The following is a 24,174-nucleotide window of genomic DNA, read 5'->3' on the forward strand; positions in this document are numbered from 1 at the left end:
TGTGCGCTGCAAACGGATTTATTATCCGTCCCCGGGGATCGCTGGTGTGATGGTGACCTTCTGGGGTTCATCGGACGACCTCTGGGCCTTCCATTTTGGATTATTGGTGATGTATTTTGGATTATTCGTAACTGGCCTGTGACTTTTGTTCCTTGGATTACCGGTGTTTCCATGTGACGTGTTTGGATTATTTTTTTTTTTCCCTGGGGGACTTCTGGAGCCGTCCCTTGAGGGGGGGGTTCTGTCGTGATTACCTAACTGGAGCCACCTGAGGTAATCAGCTGGTGTGCTGGAACGCGATTTCCTGATTGGTGGAAGCTTTCTACATAAGCTGTCAGCGTCCAGAGATGGACGTTCGAGTGTACTCCTCGTTTCCCTGAGTGAGCCTCCAACATTCAAGGTACCACGATCCCTTTGTGTATTCCAAGTCTGATTCTCGTTGCCTGACCCTTGTCTGTTAAAGGTTTACGATCTACTCTTCCGTCCCGGCCACCGACTTACCTGCTACGTTACTCGTCACGCGTTTTCACCACGGAGTTGCCATATCGTCCAAAGAGGCTTTCTGCTACCAAGAGACGACGTCCCAAGCCTGCTCCACCGAACCTTGTCCAAATAAATCCTTTAACTGACGCTATTGGATCCGAGTGCTTGTTCTGGTCCCTGACAATTCAAGGTAAACATTCAGGGTGTTGGAACGGAATATAACGATTTACATTATTTTTAATGGGAAAAATGATTCCGGTGATCGAACAAATCGGTTTTCGAACAGGGTTCTGGAACAGATTATGGTCAAGAACCGAGGTTCCACTGGATTTATTTGTGAGCAAGTATGATTTACTCATCTAACAGCCTCTGATACACACATACATGTATTCAAGGAGAGAATGACACTGAAACCAATTATTCCCTGAAATTTGTTTGTGATTGTTTCCATCCCGAAACACAAAAAGCGCTTTGTATTACAGTATATCATGCGCTTAGTCAACAGTCCACTTTCTAAATCCCGCTTATATATAGAATCTTGAGCCAATTACTCGAGTGACTTAAGAGTGCAGCAACTACACTGTTTGTTGGCCAAACAATGGCATCGGAAATTTGAATGCTTGTTACTTATCTCAAGTTGGAACGATCGAATGTGTATTATCATTTCCATTGTGTCTATTCATCAAGGTGGGAGAAGACAAGAGTCGCCGTTTCATTAATAAATAATATATGTCGTCACTTTAAAAAAAATCATATATTTTCTAAATTAATAGTGGACCTACTTCACTGTAAGAAATCTAAAATGTTGTGCTTCCTAATTTCATCCTCATCAGCTTGACGTCAGGTATTCATTCACCACGAATCGATTGATAGAAGCCATGCTGAAAAAGATGTAGTTCTCTATTATAGCCACTAGATGTCCTTCTCCTATTTCACGTTTCAGGTCACGTTTTAGTCTTTGTTTGAAGGGAAATCTCGTTTAATGGTATTCTTGAGCTGCGTCTTTATTCAAGTTTATTTGCCTTCCTGGTATATGTGGAAAAAAGCCACATTGCAAACGTCGAACTTGATAAATTAGCTTATTGGATTGCATCAGACAGTTCACACATAACTATGTATAAAAAATAAAGAGTATTCATATCTTGTTTTTCAACCTATTTTGAAAATATGTTCCTTTTTGATAAAACTGTTGTTCAGATGCACTTACAACTCAGGCCAGTCTCAAAACATTACCTTGTAATTATTTTGCCTATTAGCCTCTCATTGTATTACATCTTTTTTTCCCTCTTTTAAGTTTTTATTGTGTGGTTATCCTGGAGAGTCACATCTTATGTAGTTGTTATTATCGACAATAAAGAATATTCTATTTGTTACGGTTGTCATGGTGCCCAATTGGACCCACCCGTGTGGCGCCAGCTGCGGCTCATTGACAGATTGGCTTTCCGTCTATTTAAGCTTAGTGCTCTCATTTTTCCTTTGTCAGCCTGTCAACGAACCTCTGCCCCGCAAGACGTGGGTATTCCCTGTCCGGTATTGTTCCTGTTTATTTTTGTCCTGTTTAATATCGGTTTACAGTTTCGTTCCGGTCTATTTTTGTCCTGTTTATTTTTGATGTCCTGTTTCATTATCAATTCTGTCCGGTATCGACCCCATTTGTCCGATATCTACTCTGGCAATTGGTATCGATCTCGTCGGCCTTGACTTTCTATCATTTCACGCCAGACTGCTGCCTAACGTGCATGACTCGCTATTTCCCGTAAAATAAAAGGCTTGTGTGATAAACGTCACGCGTTTGGGTCCTCACCCTGTTCTGGTTCATGATACTATTCTATTCAATTCCATTCTATTTTATTCCATCCATCCATTATCTGCACCGCTTATACTCAGTAGGGTCGCGGGGACGCTGGAGTACATCCCAGCTATCTTCGGGCAGTGGGCAGAGGGCCGGAGTGCCCGGAGGAAACCCAAACGTGCAGGGGAGAACATGCAAACTCCACACAGGGAGATTGTGGTAGCTGAACTTGAACCCTGAACCTCTGAACTGTGGGGCTGCGCGCCCACCACCCATCCGCCATGCCACCTATTTTATTCCATTAGTTTCAATTCTATTCTATTCTATTCTATTTTATTCTATGTATAGACAAAAGTTAATTTGGCTTTTTAACTCTAATTTTACCAACTCAATAACAAAAATGTTTAGTCTTGTAGAGGTCCATTAAAGATTTTATTTTAAGGACATATTTCGGGTTGACTTTTTCTTGGCTTTGCCTTGTTTTTTATTCGCTCAGCATGAGAGCCTTGTGAGGTATTGGATAGAAGTGTCGGCGATAATTCAGTCCTAAGTCCAACTAACCACCCAAAAAACCTTGAAAAGACACAGTGAGCCTATTGATATGATTGATTTTCGGGAAGTAGTTTATTAAAGACAAAGTACTTTGCTAGTCCCACCAATATACACTCCATTACTTCTAAATATCAATCTACAATCGTTTAAGTGACCTCACAAATCACAAGGAACATAATGTATTTTCCAGACTATGAGGCGCAGCTAAAACACCTAATTGGACTCATAGACCGGAAAATACGCTGGATAAAATTGTAAATGCATAGTTACAATTAAATAATACTGTATACTGTAACTGTTCTGCATTTGAGAATCTTATAGAGTGGTCTTTTAGTGCCCTCTTGTGGTTAACATGTTAATGTTAGTCCTAACATTAACTCAAAAAATGTTGCTAAAAGGAAACAAAAGAAACAAAAGAGAAGTGCAGAACTTCAATGGCAGCTCAGACGCCTACTTTCGAACATTTATTGCAAATCATCTTTTGTTGTTGCTTTGGACAATAATTGTCCGTAATACAAAACATATGGTGATTACTTCAATAAATATTTTTGTTTATTTGATGTTTTTTTCAAAATTACATACTCTTGTTTAAATTGTTGTTAGGTTATCTAACCTTAGCTTAGAATGTATCTGTATAGTTACAAACTAAGGGCATTTTTGTACTCTCTTCTAGGTTTACGGCAACCTTATAAGGTTTAATGCCGTTGTCCGGTGTGTGTGTGTGTGTGTGTGTGTGTGTGTGTGTGTGTGTGTGTGTGTGTGTGTGTGTGTATGTGTGTATAGGTGTATCAAGGCCCATTTCTAGAAATCAGAACTCTAGTACTCCAGTGTACTAATAGTACACCGTGTTTTCTTATTGCATTAGAAGGCTAATGGACGATTAGAGAACCCTTGTACAATGATGTCAGCTCAGCTGAAAACTGTTTAGCTGGTTAGGGAAGCTGTAAAACCTGGTCGAATATCTGGGCCATCACATTTGTAGGTGTAGTTAAACTTTCAGAATGTCCAGAGAAAGACACTTTCATGTTGATCTTGTCAGTCTGTTCTTGTTCCAAGAAATAAAGGCTCTTTCATGCGAGAAATTGCCAAGAAAATGAACATCCCTTCCTACACCGATTTATATTACCTCTTTCAGAGAACAGCACAAAAAGGCTCTAACCAGAGTAGAAAGACAAGTGGTTGGCACAACCAAGGAAGAGGACAAGTTCATTAGTCTCTAGTTTGAGAAATAGATGCCTTCCTAGCAGCTTTGTTAAAACGTCCCTGCAAAACACCAGTGTTAACATCTTCTGTGAAGAGGCGACTCTGAGAAGCTGACCTTCAAGACAGAAAAAGAAAACGTCTGAGACTGGCCAATAAATGGAAGAGATCAAAATGAGCAAAAGAACCAAGACATTGGACAACTAATTTGATGAGAAAAAGGTGACTTTTTAATGGAAAACACAAAATTGTCCACATTACCCCAAACCTTTGAACGGTAGTGCATACTGTATATTTATGAGTATTGTTTTTTACTTTAATTTACAGTTGTGTCACAGGCTGCTCCCAAAGTATCAAATCTGACCTATTGAAAGTAATATACTGTAGTACCAAAGGGGCAAGAAATGTCATTCAATCTTATTAAAAAATATGTATACCTTGATTTATGAGTGGAAATGTCATCCCTTTGTTTTTTATTGAAAAATCCAGATCGAAAGAAATTCCCAGCAATTAGTTTCCAAATGACAAAGCCTGTTTCCTACGCTGAGGCTTTGGCTTGTTATCTCAATATCATGTCTGCAAAATTACAGATGCTCCCTTCCCTCCCTGGAGCGCCAACATGACAGATGACAGCAAAGAGCAATGTTCCCTCCCAAGAGCCGGCACAAATCCCCTTTGGGCTTTGGGCAGAGAAAAGCGCTGGGTTTATGAAGCAACATGCAGGCGATGACTACAAAGGCCCTCCATGGCTCAGGTCTGCTGGGAAGAGGCTTGGACAAATGGTCTCACTAGATTAAATATTTTAATATACATTTGAAAACAATGTTACTGCAGGATGTCACCAATTGCGTGGCAGTGTCTTAAATTTAAATATATCAAAAGCAGAAAATGTTATATCACCAGCTCAGTGGCCTTGGGGTAGGGCACCTGCCCCGAGACTGGGATGTTGCTGGTTTGAGCCTTGGCTGAGTCATATGTATGATTTATAACATTGTTATTGTTTAACATTAGGGATTGGAATTGCGGGGTTTGGTCACCCAATGAGGCGGCACGGCGGCTGGGTGGTTAGCACGATGCAAAGGTTCAATGTTCAAGTCCAGCATAAATAGCTTAAATAACTTATATGTCATGTGGGTACAAAATATATGTTACGTGCAATCAGGGAAGGCAGGCTATGGAATTATAGTATCAATTAAAAAAATATGTTAAATGGTTGTAGTATGTATACAGTTTTAAAGTTCTTTGTCATGTAACGTCACCGTTTTTTGATTTTCTTTCTCAAAATCACAGAATTTTCACATCATATTACGGGAGCTCCCCTACTTACGACCATTCGATTGACGAACATTTTTTTCGGGATGTCGAAAAATATCTGGACATTGCTGTAAGTTAGATTTTGTATTGTGTGCACCTTTTTCCGAGTACAGGAGATTACTGTAGTGCTTCTTTCCGCCGCTACCGACGTTCGACGCTGTGAGAGCTCAAGAAGCATCCACCCTGAAGAAGAAATCCGGCTTCTACTTCCTAGTTCGTTTGTAAACATTCTATACTGTATCTCCAGTGCAGGAACTTTGACATTTTTATTAGCTCAGGAGGTAGAGAGCTTGTGTTGGGATCAAAAGGTCGCTGGTTCGATTTGAAGCACATTGTAAAGCGCTTTGGGAGGTCTTCATTGACTTGAAAAGCGCTATATAAATGGAGATAATTTATATGTATTCATTTATAAAGAAGATGCAAGTCCTTTCTTTCGAAATGAAAGTGGAATAAGAAAGCTTGATGCGGATGAGAAAATTGTTGGATCGCTTTTTTCCGGCCACTTTTACCACGGAGGAGGAGGTAGCCTATCTCTTGAAGCCCATCTTCCAGAAGTAAGTTAAACTTCACTTTATTAATCTTTATAGAGTATATTATTTTATGAGATTTTTATTTTTTAGTACAAAACAATGCAGGTTGCTTATACAAGCCTTAAACATAATTAAACAAACCTTAAATATACAAAATATAGCACTGAACAAACTTACGTAGAAATTCAACTTACGAACGGAACATATCTTGTTCGTAAGTGGGGCAGCGTCTGTTCAGATATTATTGATATGGTTAGTATTGCTGAGCTTCTGCAGATGCAAAGTGAGCCACAAAATTCTCTTGCCTCACAGCAGAGGGTGATAGTGAGACAGGGGAATCTGATTTGCTGCAAACCTCAAACCCAAACAATATAATTAGTGATAGTGTTATCAAGCTAACAGCAAGTATTGCAGTATTTTTCCTTCTTGTTGCTTGGACTTTTTTTCATTATGGAGGATTACCTATTTATTTAGGCTTTTTTGAGAGCAGCAGCACATAGACTTCATTTATAAAAATAATGTAAGAAAATATAATGTTTTTCCTATGCTACAGTTTCTTTATTTGCCAATCAAATGATACATACAATCTAGGTCCATTTATCCTTAAATCTGACTGTGCCTCACCAGACACAAACCTCACTGCATCTCACTGCGAAATATACAGTTGAAAGTTGCACAAAAATAGATTAAATACAATAAAAAGGCACACTAGTCAAGCTCCGCATGTCATAAAAAACGTTTATTCTACCAGAAAATCTGCTACAAATTGCTTTTGGCATGCATAGTTTTCACACAGTTATCACAAGTATAAGAAATTATCTTCAGATCATCTCCACTTGGCATGCAAATTAATCAACAACAGTCTCTTTTTTTATTGATATTATTCATCAACTTGCGTACCTCGTACTTAAATTGATATGAAATTATTTTTTACTCTTTATTTTTCTTTGGCTTTTGTGCTTGAAGGAGCAATGCTGCTCCTTGATTGATATGTCAAAAGAAAAACTTCATTTACAGAAGATTAGGGACCAGTTAAGAATGAGGCTGTTTGTCCAAATGACACACATCGACAACATTGCCTGTTTAAAGAGAAATTGTGATTTAATTTTGGACTTACACAGGTACAATGCGTCCAGTGCAAGATATTTATTTATGTGTAATTGTTTTACATTTCTGTTATTTACTGTCTGTAATATGCCATCTTTTACATCATTGAGCCTGAAATTGTTTTTATTAAAACCAATTGACCGAATTACAAATTCTGCAGCTGGCTAGAATGTTGAAGTCACAATGTGTTACTTCTATGAGAAATCCACCAACTTTGTGGCTGGTTGATATCCTCTTTAAATTGTTTAGGTGACAATGACATATTTCCCCATGTACTTTGTCAATGTGTGTATTTTGCACTCATGTACAAATGCAATCAAGAATGCCAAAAACAACAACAATAAATACTCATGTATTTCCCTATAAAATCTAATACGATTTCAGGAGAAAAAATACTCATATTGTCAATTCATTGATGTACTGTAATGAAAAATAAATCTGCAAAATCGTGCACAATGATGTTCACAATCAGCATGGAATGTTTAAAATGACCCCTCAGATCGACTGTACAGAAATACAGTGTACATCAAAATATTCACACCCCTGTTCAAGTGCCAAAATAAATCATTGTTTTCCTTTCACCATTAATATGAGAAGTACGACTCAGTAAATGATCTCAAAATTGGAAAAATTGTGTGTTAAATCTCCAAAATGTATATTTTGAAAAGTGGTTGCACTAAATAAAATAATGTATCTAGATATATTTTATAATAAGACTACTTATCCAAATGTTTCTATTGTACACAACCACTTGACAATATAAAACAGGGTCAATTATTGTTGAGTTAAGTTGCAGGTACCTGTCAAACCCTAAAGTGCCTCCAATCACCTGAAATAAAGTTTAAATTTTCTAAATAGGTAATTTTTTTGGGATTGATTTTGACAGAAAACTTTAAAGACTGGATTTTATGAAATTACCGTAGATGCTCATGTATAATCCTACATCGTATATTAACAGTCCCCCCTGAATCTGCTTTTAAAAGCCACATACGAAAATAAATACATACCTAAAATATTTAAAAATAGTATTGTGTAGATAATAAAGATTCATAAAACACATACAAATAAAACGTATTTTATAAGAATTTATTCTAATTTCCCTCTTTGACTCCATCGTTGTTGTCATTTTTGTTCCATTTTTTTCACTCACTTTATTGGTGCCTATTATTTACCTGCAAAAAAGGTAATACAACGCACTAGATTACAATAAAATGAGATGTGGTCCCTTTCAAACACAGCCCCGATTGACCGAACAGGAAGAATAGCTCAGGCGAGGTGGGAGCATGAGGACACCGCATGGCTGTGGGCCATTGGGTACGTGGGTTGGCTGTACCTGTGTTACACTCACTTGTGTTCAATTTGTTTTATGCCCATATAAACCAACCCCCTGTTATAGTAGTGTATTTTATAGATATAATCTCAGATTATATGCAATCATATACAGTATTCTGAATGAGACAACCGATTTGTGGCCCATACTGGTATTCGCACCTGTCACTAGTACCGTTATCATAAAACAAGAGGTTCTCTTCGATCCCTCGTCATTAATATCCATAATTCCCCTGAATTCTTTTGCCAAACTTGATTTTTTTTCATATACCGTATTTTTCGAAATATAAGTCACAGTCATTTTCATAGTTTGGCCAGGGATGCAATTTATACTCTGGTGTGACTTATATGTGAAATATTAACACCTTATTATACCATTGAGTTTTGCATTTTTATTACCGGTAAATCATTTGACTTGTCATTTTCACACTGAACCGCAAGAGGGCGCTCTATTTCTGTGTTGATAATTTCAACCTTGCCTTGTTGAAGCAGGGACATTTTTCTGAACAACACCGGTAATTTATAAAAGCAACTGATGAGAGCTATACAAATATGGCACAGAAAAGATAATCATATTATGCAGAATACAAACTGCAACTAGTGAAGTATGCAGCCAGAAACGGTAATTGAGCAACAGAAAGAAAGTTTGGAGTTAGCGAGAAGCAGAGGTGATGAGTCTGATGTAAGCAAGATAGATGTGGAAAGAGGAAGCGGCGCATTATCTATCTGTCGGGTTGAGGGAGTTGTTTACCGTTAAAAGTGACACAGAGGATAAAGATTTTGTTGTATTTAGTGATTTGGAATGAAGCCTATACAGTAGTTTGGTGAGCATGTCATTTATGCTAGATTTATCTGCATAACTCCTTATAGGTTACCGTGTTACTGACATTACCAGGCATGTCAATCATATAACCTTAGTATCACGGTTCACGGATTCCTTGACCACCTGGGTTGACAGGGCACTAATTCCTGTTGTGTGTCTTGAGTAGGTTCAGCCGGGCGGCACCCATTTTTCTCCAGGCGTTTTTTTGGGGTCGGGGTTTGCTACCCAACATGAAACCGATTGTACTGGTTTTCATATGTACCAATAGCAGGAGAAGCCTCCTAATCGGACTCAGATACAGCACCTTCATCATCAGATAACTTGTTTTTTTGTGGTAAATTGTAATTTCGTTCTCCAGGAATTAGCCAAATCTTGGCATTGGCGGGCAGTGGCGTATACTTGTATACCGTACGCTTATTTACCCTGTGGGGGTGTATTTTATTTTCTATTACTATATTTAAATTGCCTTTCAGGATTACATGTATGTTTTTGGTGTTGGAATTTAGCAAATACATTTCCCCCCAAAATCCGATTGATACTCCAGGTGCAATTTATATTTTTTTTCCTTTTTAACGATTCATTTTTAAGTTGGTGCGACTTATACTCCGGAGCGACTCATATTCCGGGAAATACGGTAATAAAAATTTGGCATTCAAACAGGAGTGTGTAGCCTTTTCTATGTACTTCAGGGTTAAGGAGCGCTTGCTGCACACAAAAATAAGACACACACCACAAGAAATCAAGACAAGTATTTGCTACATTGCATTTCATCAGGGAAAACAACTTTCGACAGAAAGGAAAATTATTTACAATTGAAAGAGTACTCACAAAAACGCATAGCTATAGAACAGATATGTCGATATTGCAATTTTGTTTTTGTGCTTTTGATTTCCCAAAAGACATCCTCACTTGTTCCCTCTTAATAGTGCATTTCCCCATTGGACGTATAACCTGTTTGAAAAAAAAGCAGAACCCTGAGATAACTCACTTTATTCTTATACAAGCAGCTGAGTGAGTTTATTCTCTCTCGTAGGGTCTCAGGGAATGACATCGTTTAAATCGCTACATGTCAAACTGCATTCCTCAGATTGATTAACTCCACGTGACCAGCAACCGTACCCAAATAAAACATGCTTAACTTTGATGTAAAAACGGTCGTAGAGTCTAAACAAATCTAGTGTTGACTTGCTTTGTTGCGGTGGTCTGCGGTCAGACTCTGGATTTGCAGTTACTGTATGGTCTTGAGTCACCGAGACATCATCCGGACAAATTCTGTTGACAAAAACACATTTCATGGAAATGAACGTGAATAAATTTAATCAATGAAAATGTTTTAATATATTAAATAATATAAATACATTTGTTTAAATAAAATTAAAAATAAATCACTATTAAAAATATGAAATTAAATAGGTCATTGGTTATTGTTTTTTTTTTAAATAAAAAGATTTTAAAAAATACAAGCTTTTGTTAAAAAAACACACACAAAAAAACCCACAAATCAAATACAGTATTAAAGATTTGAAATCAAAATAGTAAAAAAGGGTAAGAAAAATATGATATTTTTTATGATCCAGACTCCAAATAGTTGCGAGTCACAGAGAAATCATCGGCACAAATTTAATTTATACATATATATATATATATATATATATATATATATATATACGGTATATATATATATATACGGTATATATATATATATATATATATATATATATATATATATATATATATATATATATATATATATACGGTATATATATATATATATATATATATATATATATATATATATATATATATATATATACCGTATTTTCCGCACTATAAGGCGCATCTAAAAGCCTCTATTTTTTTTCAAAAGCTGACCATGCGCCTTATAATACAGTGCGCCTTATTTATGGATCAACATTAGGTTTTCCAACTAACTTGCAGCCGCCGACTAGATTTTCCCCCGAACGCCAAGTAGTATGCGGTGTATGCTGGGATTTATTTACCGGCGTTTCATTGGCCAACCAATGTGTCAATCATCATTTGAATCGATCACTATTGGCTAAAGTTATTCGGAGGTCAAGGGGCGGATCCTTTTTATCATTTACAGGCTAGCATTGGCTTAAACATCAAAACAAAGGCTGCAATTGGCCGAAAAAGATGTGTCAATCATCAGTTGAATCGATCACTATTGGCTAAAGTTATTCGGAGGTCAAGAGGCGGATCCTTTTTATCATTTACAGGCTGGCATTGGCTTAAACGGCAAAACAAAGCCTGCAATGCGTATAGCACGCGGCTGACGGAACACAGAAAGCATTTTTTTCTATTCTGTATTTGTAAATATTCTCCTGTATTTACTGCACTCACGGATATAAGAGGACATTGGCTGCACATTATTATGAACACAACGACTTCGGTGAGCTACTCCGGGTTTTATATTGTCCCTGTATCTTGTTTCAGACTGAACTCGATGTTTCTGTGATAAGCGGTGCAGATAATGGATGGAATGGAGTGTCTATTTTTAAATTCAACTCAATTCCAAGTGTTTATTGTCATATGCACAGTAAAGTTGCGAGCGAAAAAGAAAATAGAAACTAAGGAATGTGTGGCATTTCTTGAATCCCAAGACTTTAACCTTCCGAATGATGGAACGATGCATTTGAGTGACATCGTACGGACACCGCATCCGCACGTGTTCTCGACACGTATTTGCGTCTTTGCAAGCTTTGGGAATGTTAAGGGGGTAATAAGTTTGACTGAACTATCTGACTGTTTTGTCGACATTGCCATTGTAGCGCTTTATAATCCGGTGCGTCTTATGTATGTCAAAAATAGGACCAAAAACGATTTTTTCGGGGTGCGCCCTATAACGCGGCAAATACGGTATATATATATATATATATATATATATATATATATATATATATACCGGAGCCATATCCCCCTAGTGGGAGGTGGCTAGTAACAGGAACACGTTCATATTTCTGACTCTTTCTGGGAGATTGATACAGAGGAGGGGATTCCCAGCCCCCACGCTCAACCCAACTGAGGTGTTGGGAGTCATTAGGTGACCAAACCCCCCAATTCCAACCCCTAATGCTGAGCGCCAAGCAGGGAGGCAATGAGTACCAATGTTGAAAGTCTTAGGTATTACTCGGTCGAGGCTTGAACCAGCAACCTCCCAGTCTCGGGGCGGGCCCCCTACCCCCAAGGCCACCGAGCTGGTTTATTTAATACACGCAAACAAAAAAAGAAATACATGATAAACGTTAAAACATCTCATAAATGATAGTGGAGTCAATTATCGATCCATTTTCTTTTGCTTATCCGCGAAGCCCAGAACCCCCCTAACCCCAAGCACTTTGTCCAGCTCATCCGACGGGATTCCTAAGCGTTCTCAGGCCAGCCTAGAGATGTAGTCTCTTCAGCATGTCCTGGGTCGTCCCTGCACCTGGGGACATGCCCGGAAAACCTCTCGAGGGAGGCGTCCAGGAGGCCTCCTTATCAGATGCCCGAACCACCTCAACTGGCTCCTCTCCATGGGGAGGAGCAGCGTCTCTACACTGAGTCTCTTCCGGATGACTGAGCTTCTCACTAGCCACCCTGCGGAGTAAACTCATTTCAACCATTCATGTTCTTTCTGTCATGACCCATAGTTCATGACCATAGGTGAGGGTGGTGACATAATCGACCGGTAAAGCTTTGCCTTTAGGCTCAGCTCCCTCTGCAATTCTATGTTCTGTGTTTTCATTTGTAGATCTATAGTTGTTGAAGCTCCTTCTCCATCACAACGGACCGAACGTGTCGATCTCACGTTCCATCCTACCCTCAATCGTGAACAAGACCCTGAGATACTTGAACTCCTCCACTCGGGGCAGGATCTTATTTCCAACCCGGAAAGAGCATGCCACCCTTTGCCGGTCAAGAACCATGGTCTCGGATTTGGAGGTACTGATCTTCATCCTGGTCACTTCACACTCAGCTGCGAATCGCTCCAGTGAGAGCTTAAGATCACGGCTTGAGGAAGCTAACAGTAACACATCATCTGCAAAAAGCAGAGATACAAGGCTGAGGCTTCCAAACCGGACTCCTAACCCAACAATTCTGTCCATAAAAGCTATGAACAGAATCAGTGACAAAGGGCAGCCCTGGCGTATTCCATCTCCTACTGGAGACCAATCTGACTTACTGCTGGCAATGCGGAGAAACTCCGGCACTGGGCATACAGGGACCACGCAGCCCGGATAAGACTGTGAGGTACCCATACTCCCGAAGCACCTCCCACAGGGCTGCCTGAGGAACATAGTCGCAGAGAAGAGTGGACCCATTGCATACTTCCTGTCTCTTTCTAAGTAAAGAATATCTTGTAATGTCTTTCAAAAACTTGATAATGTGAAAATATAAAAAAACAAAACTACGACAATAAATCTTGAATTCAAACAGGTATGTATGTCAAGACCAGAACAGAGACAGGACCCACTCGAAGTTTTATTGGGAAAGAGGGAACGGATTCCACACATGATCCGGTAATCCCTGGTCGTGGGGAGCAGGTCGCTCTGAACGCGGAAGTGACACTTCTGTGGTGAGCGATGGCGGTGTCGGGAGCGGAAAAAACAAGTCAGTAGCCGGGACAGGAGAGCAAAAAACGTGGTCGATATCAGCAACGAGTTGAGAGCCGAGAGAGGAGAGTAGACGTGGTCAAGATCAAAAAACGGGCCGGAGCCGGGAAACTGAGGTTCGCAGACGGACTGACAACAGGTGACAGATAGACAAGGCTTTAAATAGTGACAGTGAGCCAATCAGAGTCCGAGGCAGTTAGCGCCAAAGGAGTGGGCACAGGTGCCTCGCATCAGTAATCATGACAATAAAAGCTGATCACTAAAAACACATTTGAATTATTAAACATAAAGAAATACAGTAATAAGATAAATAGGATGATATTAACCCCCAAAAATATGAGTTTATTATGAGCGCCATGAAGAATGTGCACACCTCCTGCAGAGGAATAGGTGGGGCAGTTGCAAGAAGGAGTCAAGGAAATCAGATACCTGTCAATTTATACGTTGTAACTGTAATTGATATGTTTTTGGATGTTTGTGAATGCTGCATAACATTTTTAAGCAAATATTTTACAAAAAAAATGATGAGAAGACCAGTCTTGTCTTGCCCATTTCAGTTCTAATCTGGATGGTCTCGGTGACTGGTAGCAGACGACAATGTCATTGTAGACCACAGGTGTCAAACAGGCGGCCTGCGGGCCAAATCAGGCCCGCTAAGGGATTGAATCCGGCCCGCGAGACAACACTCAGAGAAGTGCAAGAGAAAAACAAGCTGCAGGATGTCAACTTGATGTTGCGAAAGCCAGGTGCCTCTCACAAAGACATTGTACTTGTATTTATTTCTCTCTCTCTCTCTCTCTCTCTCTCTCTCTTTTCTCCCACTCTGTCTCTGTCTCTTTCACTCTCTGTGTCTCTCTTTTTCTCTTCCTTTGTTGCTCTTTGTCTCTTTCTGTGACTTTTAACCTCTTTTGCTCTAGCTTCCTTTTTTCCTTTTCTCTCCTTTCTCTTTCTCTCTTCATACCCTTTGCGCTTTCTTTTCTCTTTTCTCTCCTTTTATTTCTTTTTGTATTTCTTTCTTCCTCTCCCTTTCTTTTCCCCCTCTCTCACGACTTTGTATCCTTTGTTTCTCACGCTCTCTCCCTCTCTCTCTTTTTCTTTCTTTGTCCTGCCCTCTCTCCTTTTCCCTCCCTCTTTCTCTTATTTCTTTATCCCTTTTTCTTTCTCTTTAATCTCCGGCCCTCGACAGAATGTTTGTTCTATTGTGTGGCCCTCCGAGTTAAAATGAGTTTGACACCCCTGTTGTAGACTGATGATATCGTCATGGCATTCTACATAGTCCGTTTTAAATATGTGCCGAGTTGTGTTTGCAAGATTTATCACTACTTTATTCGGACAATTTTCAATCATTAATAAGGGGGGTTGACTGGTATGAGATTAAAAGATACGATGATACGTAAGCCCTCACTGTACACTTAAAATAAAAGTTACTGTAACATTAAATGAAAATTCATGCAAAAAAACTATTAAAGCACATTTTTTTCCCCACCAGTAGTAGTTTGCATGCGCAAACTGGAAAAGCTGATGCTGGAGGTAAGCAGTCTCGAAGGGTAGCCTCTCTGTCCTTTGTATAGCGAGGTAGAGTTTGGTTAAACATAAACTTGTATACATAATTCTCTGTTTGAAACCATTCGAGGCAAAGTATTGATATGCCTCAAATGAACCTGCAGTAGTTTTTACTCAGAATGCAGTACTCCATGATGTTCTCATCCCTCCAAGTAAATAAGCATCCTTCCTCTCTCTTCTCTCGCTCTCTCTCTGTTGATGTGTCTTGGGTGTAATCTTTGAGGTGACATAATCCCCAAGAAGATAATCTGACAGACACACTGGGCGCCATTCATCCCCACAGACACTGCAGGCTTTAAATTAGAGCTAAGAGCACACACATTTCTTCATACAGTCATCGGTGCTTCCAAGTACGCTCAGATATAGTAGAAAACGTTTATTTTTTTTCATACCTTCGAAGTCCACGTGCCCATCCCCATTGAGGTCTATATCTCGTAAAATGTCCTCAAGATCTCTGTGACCGACCTGAAAAAGGGAAAAATAGAAGGTTTTTAATTGATCAGTTTTCCTGGTACCGTGCTAGTGTTCCTAATGAAAAGGCAAGGCCATGTGTTCGAACCTGTTGTCCTAAAAGCTTTTTCATAGCTTCTCTGAGTTCCGCAGTGCTGATTTGACCGTCGCCATTGGTGTCAAACTGAAAGCAACAAAGTACAAAAACAAATAGTTACAACAACCACAATATGATAAATGTTTTTTTATTTCAAGATGTTAGGGCTGCACGATTTTGTGTAAAAAAAAAATGGAATTGCGAATTTTCAGAACTTGTCGCAATTTCGATTTTGAAAGAAATGTTCTTTTTCTGTACTAGTTTTCTTTTTCGCGTGAACTGTTTGGGTCTGGTGCTCTTTCCACCAGAGGGCGCCTAATTGGTTTGTATTTTGTGCAGGTGTGTTTAATCACCCCACACCTGTGCATAATTAGCATAAGTACATTTTTGAACAGCACTCAGTGTCGGGTGATTTCCATTCTCCACTGTCGCCTTTTTTCAGCCCGTCCCTTTTCTAAGGGTTTGTGTTTGGTTCTGATAGTTTTTTTGATGTTTTGACCATTTGTTTGTTATTTTGTTGAGTATTTTGCTATTTAGAACCATCATTTTTGAGCCCTTTGCAATGCTTCCTGAATTTGGGTCCACTGCAAAACTTACAAGAACTTAATCATAGTGACATGCAAACTTACCTCGAAATGACATCTTTACTGACTTGGAGTATACGACTGCGACAAAATAACACCTATGTATCAACAAGTAAAACAGAAATGGTATTTTAATGTCATTATACAAAAGTATAAGGAAATTGGAGGGCTTCTCTCTTCAGAATAAGAAAGCGATTTAGAGAGTGGCTGGCTAGCTGCACGTTAGGATCAGGTAACCAGAACTTGAGCTAAGTCTCCGCTATTATTAAAATACAAGTCCCACGAGCTATAGCTCCGTCGTCCGTTATATGGGTAATGGATCTGGCGTTGTGACTAGGCAGACTTGGAAAAGGTGGATAGCAAGAGTTGTACGCCTAGCCGTAGTAGTAGGCTGGACCTGCAGCCTTGCTATTGCTTTTTCTCTCTCGACGCCACCCCAGTTGGTCCCCGGACACGATAACAATCCACGCAGAACCCGCCGTTGATCATCATTTGTTTTTGCTCTTATGACTTCCTCAGAGTTTCGATTTAATTGATTTATTTATTTTCAATGTAACGCGCAGCTAAAGCTACTAGCTGTCCCGTTTGTTTCGGTGGTCAGTTGGGAACCGCCCATCACATCGCAATATCGATTAGATTTTGGTTAATCGTTCAGCCCTACAAGATGTTAAAACTCCCTACCTCCTTGAATGCATCACGAAGCTCTTTGACACCGATCATGTCCGCAGTCTCGGCCAGGAGTTTGGGCCCCATCAGCTCAACAAAGTCCTCAAAGTCAACATGGCCGCCCACTGTTGGCGACAGGACGTAAAAAAACCCTAATGAATCAACCAGTAGATTGATTATTTACATCCTGTGCTCGAAATGTAATTCAAGCTCCCTCTAGTGGAGAATCAATTAATTGAATTTTGAAGCATGCATGGAAAAGTGACAAAGAAATAGTCAGGTCATGTTTAATTGTATAGCCCTTAATCACAAGGAGTCTCAAAGGGCTGCACAGTTCAAAGACTATTACAAACTATAGACTATTATGACACCATCCCCTGATCTAAAACCTACACGAGGGCAAGGAAAAACTCAAAAACCTCAATATGAGGAAAATGAAGAAACCTTGAGAAGGGACTGCACATGAGGTAATCCCCCTTCCAGGATGACCAGGCTTAAATGATTGTTTCTATGTAGTACGTAATATATGTACTGTATTACACTTTGTATTTACCTTTGTTTGGTATATTGCAGGGCTCCAGCACCCCCGCGACCCTACTGATGATAAGCGGTAAAGATAATTGATGGATGGATGGTATATTGCACAAATTGTGACCACCATTTCTGCAATATTGTTAAATATACAATTTAAGATATACAGGACTAAGTTGTTGTTTTTACGTCCCTTGTCATGGTATTTGTAGCTGTTATGCAGTTGTTATGTCTGTTGTGATGATTATGTCCCTTGGGACATTTGTTGTTGCTATGTATTGATTATATCCCTTAGGACATGGGTGTCAAACTCATTTTAACTCGAGGGCCACACGATAGAACAAACATTCTGTCGGGCGGCGAACTAGAGAAAGAAAAAGAGAGATAAAGAAATAAGAGAAAGAGGGAGGGAAAGGTGAGAGGGTGGGACAAAGATAGAAAAAGAGAGAGAGAGAGGGAGAGAGCGTGAGAAACAAGAGATAAAAAGTCATGAGGAGGGGGAAAAGAAAGGGAGAGGAAGAAAGAAATCCAAAGAAAACTAGAAAGACAGAAGGAGAGAAAAGAGAAAAAGTGCGAAGGGTAAGAAGAGAGAAAGAGAAAAGAGAGAAAAGGAAAAAAGAAGTTAGAGCAAAAGAAGTTAAAAAGACACACAGAGAGAGAGAGAGAGAGAGAGAGATACAAGTACAGTGTTTTTGTCCGAGGCACCTGGCTTTGGCATTATCAAGTTGACATATTTCAACCTGCAGCTCGTTTTTCTCTTGCGCTTCTTTGAGTGTTGTCCCGCCGGCCGGATTCAATCCCTTAGCGGGCCTGATCCGGCCCACGGGTCGCCTGTTTGAAAAATGTGCCTTAGGATGACAACTGGGTATCAGTTGCTATGTTTTTTTATAATCATGACGATGTTATTTGAGTCGCTATGCAGCTGGTGCGTTGCTTCGGTCTCCGGTATTTTGTGTATATGCAACTAATGTCCATTTACACAATTTTTACCAGTTGTAATGCATGTCTGTGCCCCTTATGATGATCTTTTCAGTTGCAATGGACTTGTTGATGTACGTACTGTAGTTGCTATGCAGCTGCTAACGTTATCAGTCTGATACCTTGTTCCTATGCCTGTTATCATATGTGTGGTTGATATGCATTCGCTTGGTCACTCATCAAAATTATATCACTTGTTATGTACATAGAATATTTGTAGTGGCTGTGTAGCTGCTATAGTGTTACCAGTTGCTATGATAAATCAATAAATTTAATCATATTTAGTCATATTTTTTGTTGCTACGCAGCTGCTCCGTTGATTTGGTCTCATATTTGATATATATGCAACTACCAGTATTGGTTTCACCAGTTGTTATGCAGTTGCTGTGTCCCATATGATATTTTCAGTTGCTATGGACTTGTTGATATTTGTAGCTGCAATGCAGCTGATATGATGATGCTTATTTCATCAGTTGTTTATGTAATTGCTATGTCCCTTATCATGTTTGAAGCTGATATGCATTTTCTATAAACCTTAAGATAATTATATTAGCTACAAAGCGATATTTGTAGTGGCAATTCAGCTGCTACAATATTGCCAGTTACTATGCACTTTGTCACCCGTCATATTCTTAGTTGCCATGCAGCTGTTAAGGCGCTTCCGGTTGGTATACAAGACTGATAATAGCAGTGGTTACATACCTGCTATGCTTATATTATCAGTTACAGTATATTAGTGACAAAACCTCTCGCCCCCTTAGTAAGAGTGCCACTGCCACCTAGTGTAGTGGAGGTGCAGTTACACTTTATTCTAGCACAATATTTTTTTTAAACATACAGAGGTCATACTTTGCGAGGTCCCATACGATTATTATGACATGTTTCATGTGATATGTGTAGTTGCTATGCAATTGCTATGGTGATGCTGATTTTATCAGTTACTATGATCTTGTGATTACCACTTTTAGGTCCTGAATTTTTAGTCTTGTAAGCCTTTCTTCTATCTTACAGGATTGTGCATTGCCCCAGTGAGTTTTACAATAAAATTCTCTCCTCTATCACTGATCTTCCATGCTAGCTTTCGTCCACGTATTATAGTTTGTTACCTTAACCCAGCCTTGAAACAGTCCGCTCAAGGTTCTCAGTCAATATTTTGTCTAGGTTATCTCAATCTTGCTTAGATCTATGTTGTTACTGTTTTTTTTTCTTATTTTTGAAACATGGCCACAAAAATGAACTTAATACTTACGATTCATGTTGATCTGCTGGCTGAGTTCAATCAGCTCCATCTCCGTGGGCATGTATCCCATCGTTCTCATGCAATTGCCCAAGTCTTTGCAGCCGATGAAGCCGTCTTTGTCCTTGTCGAACTCCTTGAACGCCTCGCGCAGCTCTGCGAGCAACATCACGGAGCAATTATTACACACCTAAACTAGGGTCTGTTTTATTTTTGTCGCTGTCGCTCACCATCCATTTCTTCTGGCCGTAACTCGCGGTCCTGTGAGGAAACACATGGGGCAGGGTTAAAAACCAACACAGTTGTTTGTATGAAAACTGCAAGATCACTTTTTTGTGACAGCATGATAAATAAAGAGAAAATATTGTACATGTGTGCTTGTGTTATTCCTCTAAGATAAAAATGTTAAAATTATCAACCCACTCAGTGCCAAATAACTGTTTTCATGACATTTTAATGTGATTCTGAACTCTTAAAACATTTGGGTTAAAAATCTCCCAGGTTTAGGTCAAAACTGGGCCCATTACTTGGGTTCAGTGACCCAACGTCCTGTGTTATTCTGCAGAAACAAAACCGACAGAAATTGTGTAATGTTTTATTGTACGAGAGAAGTCAACTATCACCCCCATCCAGAAATGGTTTAGCATATACTAAACAGACTGGGTCATTTTGTTGTTGTAGTCTTTTTTTCTGAATATGCGTTTTAAGTACTTCAAGGTATTCTGATTATTGTCAAACAATTTCTCAAAAGATGTACGATAGAAAAACAAACGAGGAAGCTACATCAACCAGAAAAAAAGGAAGAGAAAACACTTTGTTTAGAACAATTGTGACTCCTTGGGATGATAGGTTCAGGCCCCTGTCTAAATAAGTTCAATGTGAGTGCAGCCCATGCTAATTGTGGGTTTCTTAATACTGATTGATTTATTTTCACTTTATTTCCTTACATTTTTATATTTTTAGATCTTATTTTGTGTATAAAATGTAAAAAAAAAAAAAAGAAAAAAGATAATTGAGGACAGTTAGTTGTTCTTGTCTGAGATTTTCTCGAGGTAAACCAGATTTGTCCCAACCTCACTCAGACTTTTGCTCTGCCCCCCCCTAGGTAAATTGCATTTGAGGCCCCTTGGTCCAGAAAACCCTAAACAATTTTAGACGAAACGGCAAGGAAAATGGATCAACTTGGTCCCATTTTTTGACCCGTGTTTTTGGAGGACATTCATGTCACTTATTGATTTTTTTCCACAGAAAGTGATCAATTCCAATTTGTGGAGCTTGTAAAATTTGTCAAACGAAAGAGTTAACAGTAACTAGTAATTTTACCGTTTTTTAGCACTAAAGTACTTGACCTAACTTGTTAAGAACAAGCCTATTAATAAAAATGTGGAATCCCATTTTAGCTACTATAAATAACAACCCAAAGAACCGCTCTCCTGTTTCATTTTATGAGGCTGAAGATACAAAACTCCTCTCAAGCAACTACGCTCTCTGTGATGCTACCCAACTTGAAGGATGGACAAAGTTACATCTGCTATTCGGGATCATTAACATGAGGGTAAAAGGTAAACAGACCTGCAATGACTTTTGTTGGATAATAACAGTTGACGGGTTATTCATCTTTGATAAGAATTAAGCGTCACAACACGGTGTCATATACAATATGAAGTTCTGCCCTCATGGGAAAAATCTTTTTGAAAGACAATTTATTTGATAATGATCCATCTATCCATTATCTGCACCGCTTATCCCCAGTAAGGGTGCGGGGGTGTCGGAGCCCATCCCAGCTATCTTTAGGCAGTTGGCAGGGGACACCCTGAACTGGTTGCCAGCCAGTCGCAGGGCACACCGGGACAGACAACTCACTCGCTCATCCACACCTAGGGACAATTTAGACCGGCCAATTAACCTGATAAGCATGTCTTTTGGAATGTGGGAGGAAACCGGAGTGCACGGAGGAAACTCACGCAGGCTCGGGGAGAACATGCAAACTCTGAACAGGAAGGCTGGTAGCTGGATTTGATTCCATGACCTCAGAACTGTGCCTTGGACACACGAACCAGAAATGAAGAGAGGACCCAGTAGTGTTCGTTTACTCAGTTTTATTGATAAAGAGAGAGAGCAGTGCTTGCTTCCACGATCCGATGATTGACGGATACGGCTAGCAGGTGGCAGGAACGCGGAAGTGGCACTTTCGTGTCGAGAGTGGATAATTGTAGGCAGCAGGGATACTGGTCAATAGCCGGAACGGGAGAGCAGTATCAAGTCCAGAAAAGAGGTCAGCAACAGGTATCAGGCAGGAAACAGGGCAAAACAGGTCGATGGTCAGGATGGAAGAGCGGCGCAGAAACGGGTCAAGAAACAGGTCGGCAGCAGGTATCAGGCAGGAGAAAACAGAGCAGGAAAATGTCGGAAGGTATGGAGCTTGCCTAGCTGGGAGCATAGGTTCGCAAACGGTCTAACAGCTTCCTCTTGGAAGCCTGGGGTTTAAAAAGAGTCTTTGAACCAATCAGCGCTCAGGGCTGTTGGCGCCAATTGGGCAGTCACAGGTGCCCTGAGTCAGCAATCATGACACAAACCACTCACCCGCCGTGCCAGCCTTCATCAATAATATTTATTTATTATCAATCTTTACGGCAGCACGGCAGCATAGTGGTTAGCACGTGTGTGGCACAGTTCTGAGGTCATGAAATGGAGTTTGCATGTTCTCCCCGTGCTTGCGTGGGTTTACTCCGGGCACTCCGGTTTCCTCGCACATTCTAAAAAGATGTATGTCAGGTTAATTGGCCGATCCAAATTGTCCCTCAGTGTGAATGAGCGTGACAGTTGTCTGTCCCTGTGTGCCCTGCGACTGGCTGGCAACCAGTTCATGGTGTCCCCTGCCCACTGCCCGAAGATAGCTGGGATGGACTCCAGCACCCCCGTGACCCTACTGAGGATAAGCGGTGCAGATAATGGATGGACGGATGGATCAATCTTGACACACAGTGTGGCCTAGTAGCGCAAAGGTGCATTCGTGAGAAGCGAGACCGTGCAAGCGGGACGGCACAAAAAAGAGCCATCTCACAACTCATCAGCACAGTCACGCTCGCCTCTCCTGACGGATGTGATTTGTTCAAGAAGAGGAGTGTGAAAAAACTGACGTGTGATAAGCCTGTCATAAAGTGAAGTAATCCCCTGTGCAAGATGCATTTCTTTCTTTGGACGGACAACATTTTGAACAAAGGAATTCATTTTTTTTCCAAGGTCGTCCCTCTGCCAATATGCCGCTCAAGCTGTAATTAAAAGTCATTTTATTTCAAAGTAAAATATATTCAAATTCCACTCAATAGTGGATATTCAGTTATACTCTCAGGATGTCCTTGAAGGTACTAAACAGAAAGCAAAAAATAAAACTGAGTTGTGAGAGTTTGTAAGAATTGTTTGACTTTGTTTTGTATGAAAATTGTGACAAAAAGCGTTGATTTTAAGAACAAGTATTTGTCCTTGGATTTTTAGTCTGTCTGAAACACACTTTAATATTTGCTCTAGCCAGCAAGGTTTAAAAATGTGTAGTTTTAGATTGGAAAAAATAAAAAAGAAATTATCAGCCAGCCTTACTTTATCCATCCAATTTACTTACGTTTCCATCAAGCCCCGCCTCTCCCATAACCTGAAGTAATGCTGCATTCAAGGGAGAGGAAATTTTGATTTTCTTCAATTATGTATAATTTGTATGAGCTTTCCAAAGATATATGATTTTTAGAAATTGAGTAAATTGGAATATGTACCAGGGTTGTCATACTAATTTTAACTCAGGGTGCCACGTTAGAACAAGCATTCTTTCGGGGGCCGGACTAGTCTATTAGAAAGAATAAAATAAGAGAAAGAGGGAGAAAAAAAGAGAGAGGGAGGGACAAAGAAAGAAAGGGAGAAAGAGGGAGAGGGAAATAAAAGAGAGAGAGGGGGAGAGAGAAGGTGATTAAATAAAAGAGATAAAAAGAGAAATAGTGAGAGAGAGGGAAAGAAAGCGAGAGAAAGAAAGAAATCCAAAGAAAAATATAAAGAGAGAAAAGAGAAAAGAGAAGAAGAGACAGAGAGAAGGGGAGAAAGAGAGAAGGGAAAAGCAAGAGAGAGAAATAAAAGAGAGAAAAGGTCAAAAGGAAGAGAGGGCAAAAGAAGGTAGAAAGACACAGAGAGAAAGAGACAAAGAGGAACAAAGAAAGAAAAAAAGAAACGCAGAGACAGAAAGAGAGAGAGAGAGAGATGAAGAGAGAAAGAGAATGAGAGTAAAGGGGAGGAAAAGAGAGAGAGAGTGAAAGAGAAATAAATACAAGTACAGCGTCTTT

At 39.7% G+C, this 24,174-nt stretch overlaps 1 protein-coding gene across 4 annotated transcripts in view; it reads right to left on the reverse strand.

The window, feature by feature from the left end:
• Window positions 1–6,589: 6,589 nt before the first annotated feature.
• cabp1b (calcium binding protein 1b) overlaps window positions 6,590–24,174 on the reverse strand; it is a 59,880-nt gene continuing 42,295 nt past the window's right edge. For all 4 annotated transcript variants that reach the window (XM_088355701.1, XM_088355700.1, XM_088355703.1 and 1 more), the window contains 6 exons: window positions 20,080–20,110; window positions 19,862–20,005; window positions 17,119–17,228; window positions 15,866–15,940; window positions 15,699–15,771; window positions 6,590–10,402 (listed from right to left, as the gene is read on the reverse strand). In XM_088355701.1, coding sequence (XP_088211827.1) covers window positions 10,377–10,402; window positions 15,699–15,771; window positions 15,866–15,940; window positions 17,119–17,228; window positions 19,862–20,005; window positions 20,080–20,110 — 459 coding nt within the window. In that variant the 3' untranslated portion in view covers window positions 6,590–10,376. The remainder of the gene's footprint in view (window positions 10,403–15,698; window positions 15,772–15,865; window positions 15,941–17,118; window positions 17,229–19,861; window positions 20,006–20,079; window positions 20,111–24,174) is intronic.

Source organism: Urocampus carinirostris, chromosome 16 (assembly GCF_059441175.1).
Source record: "Urocampus carinirostris isolate Australia breed hairy pipefish chromosome 16, RoL_Ucar_1.0, whole genome shotgun sequence".
NCBI lineage: Eukaryota > Metazoa > Chordata > Actinopteri > Syngnathiformes > Syngnathidae > Urocampus > Urocampus carinirostris.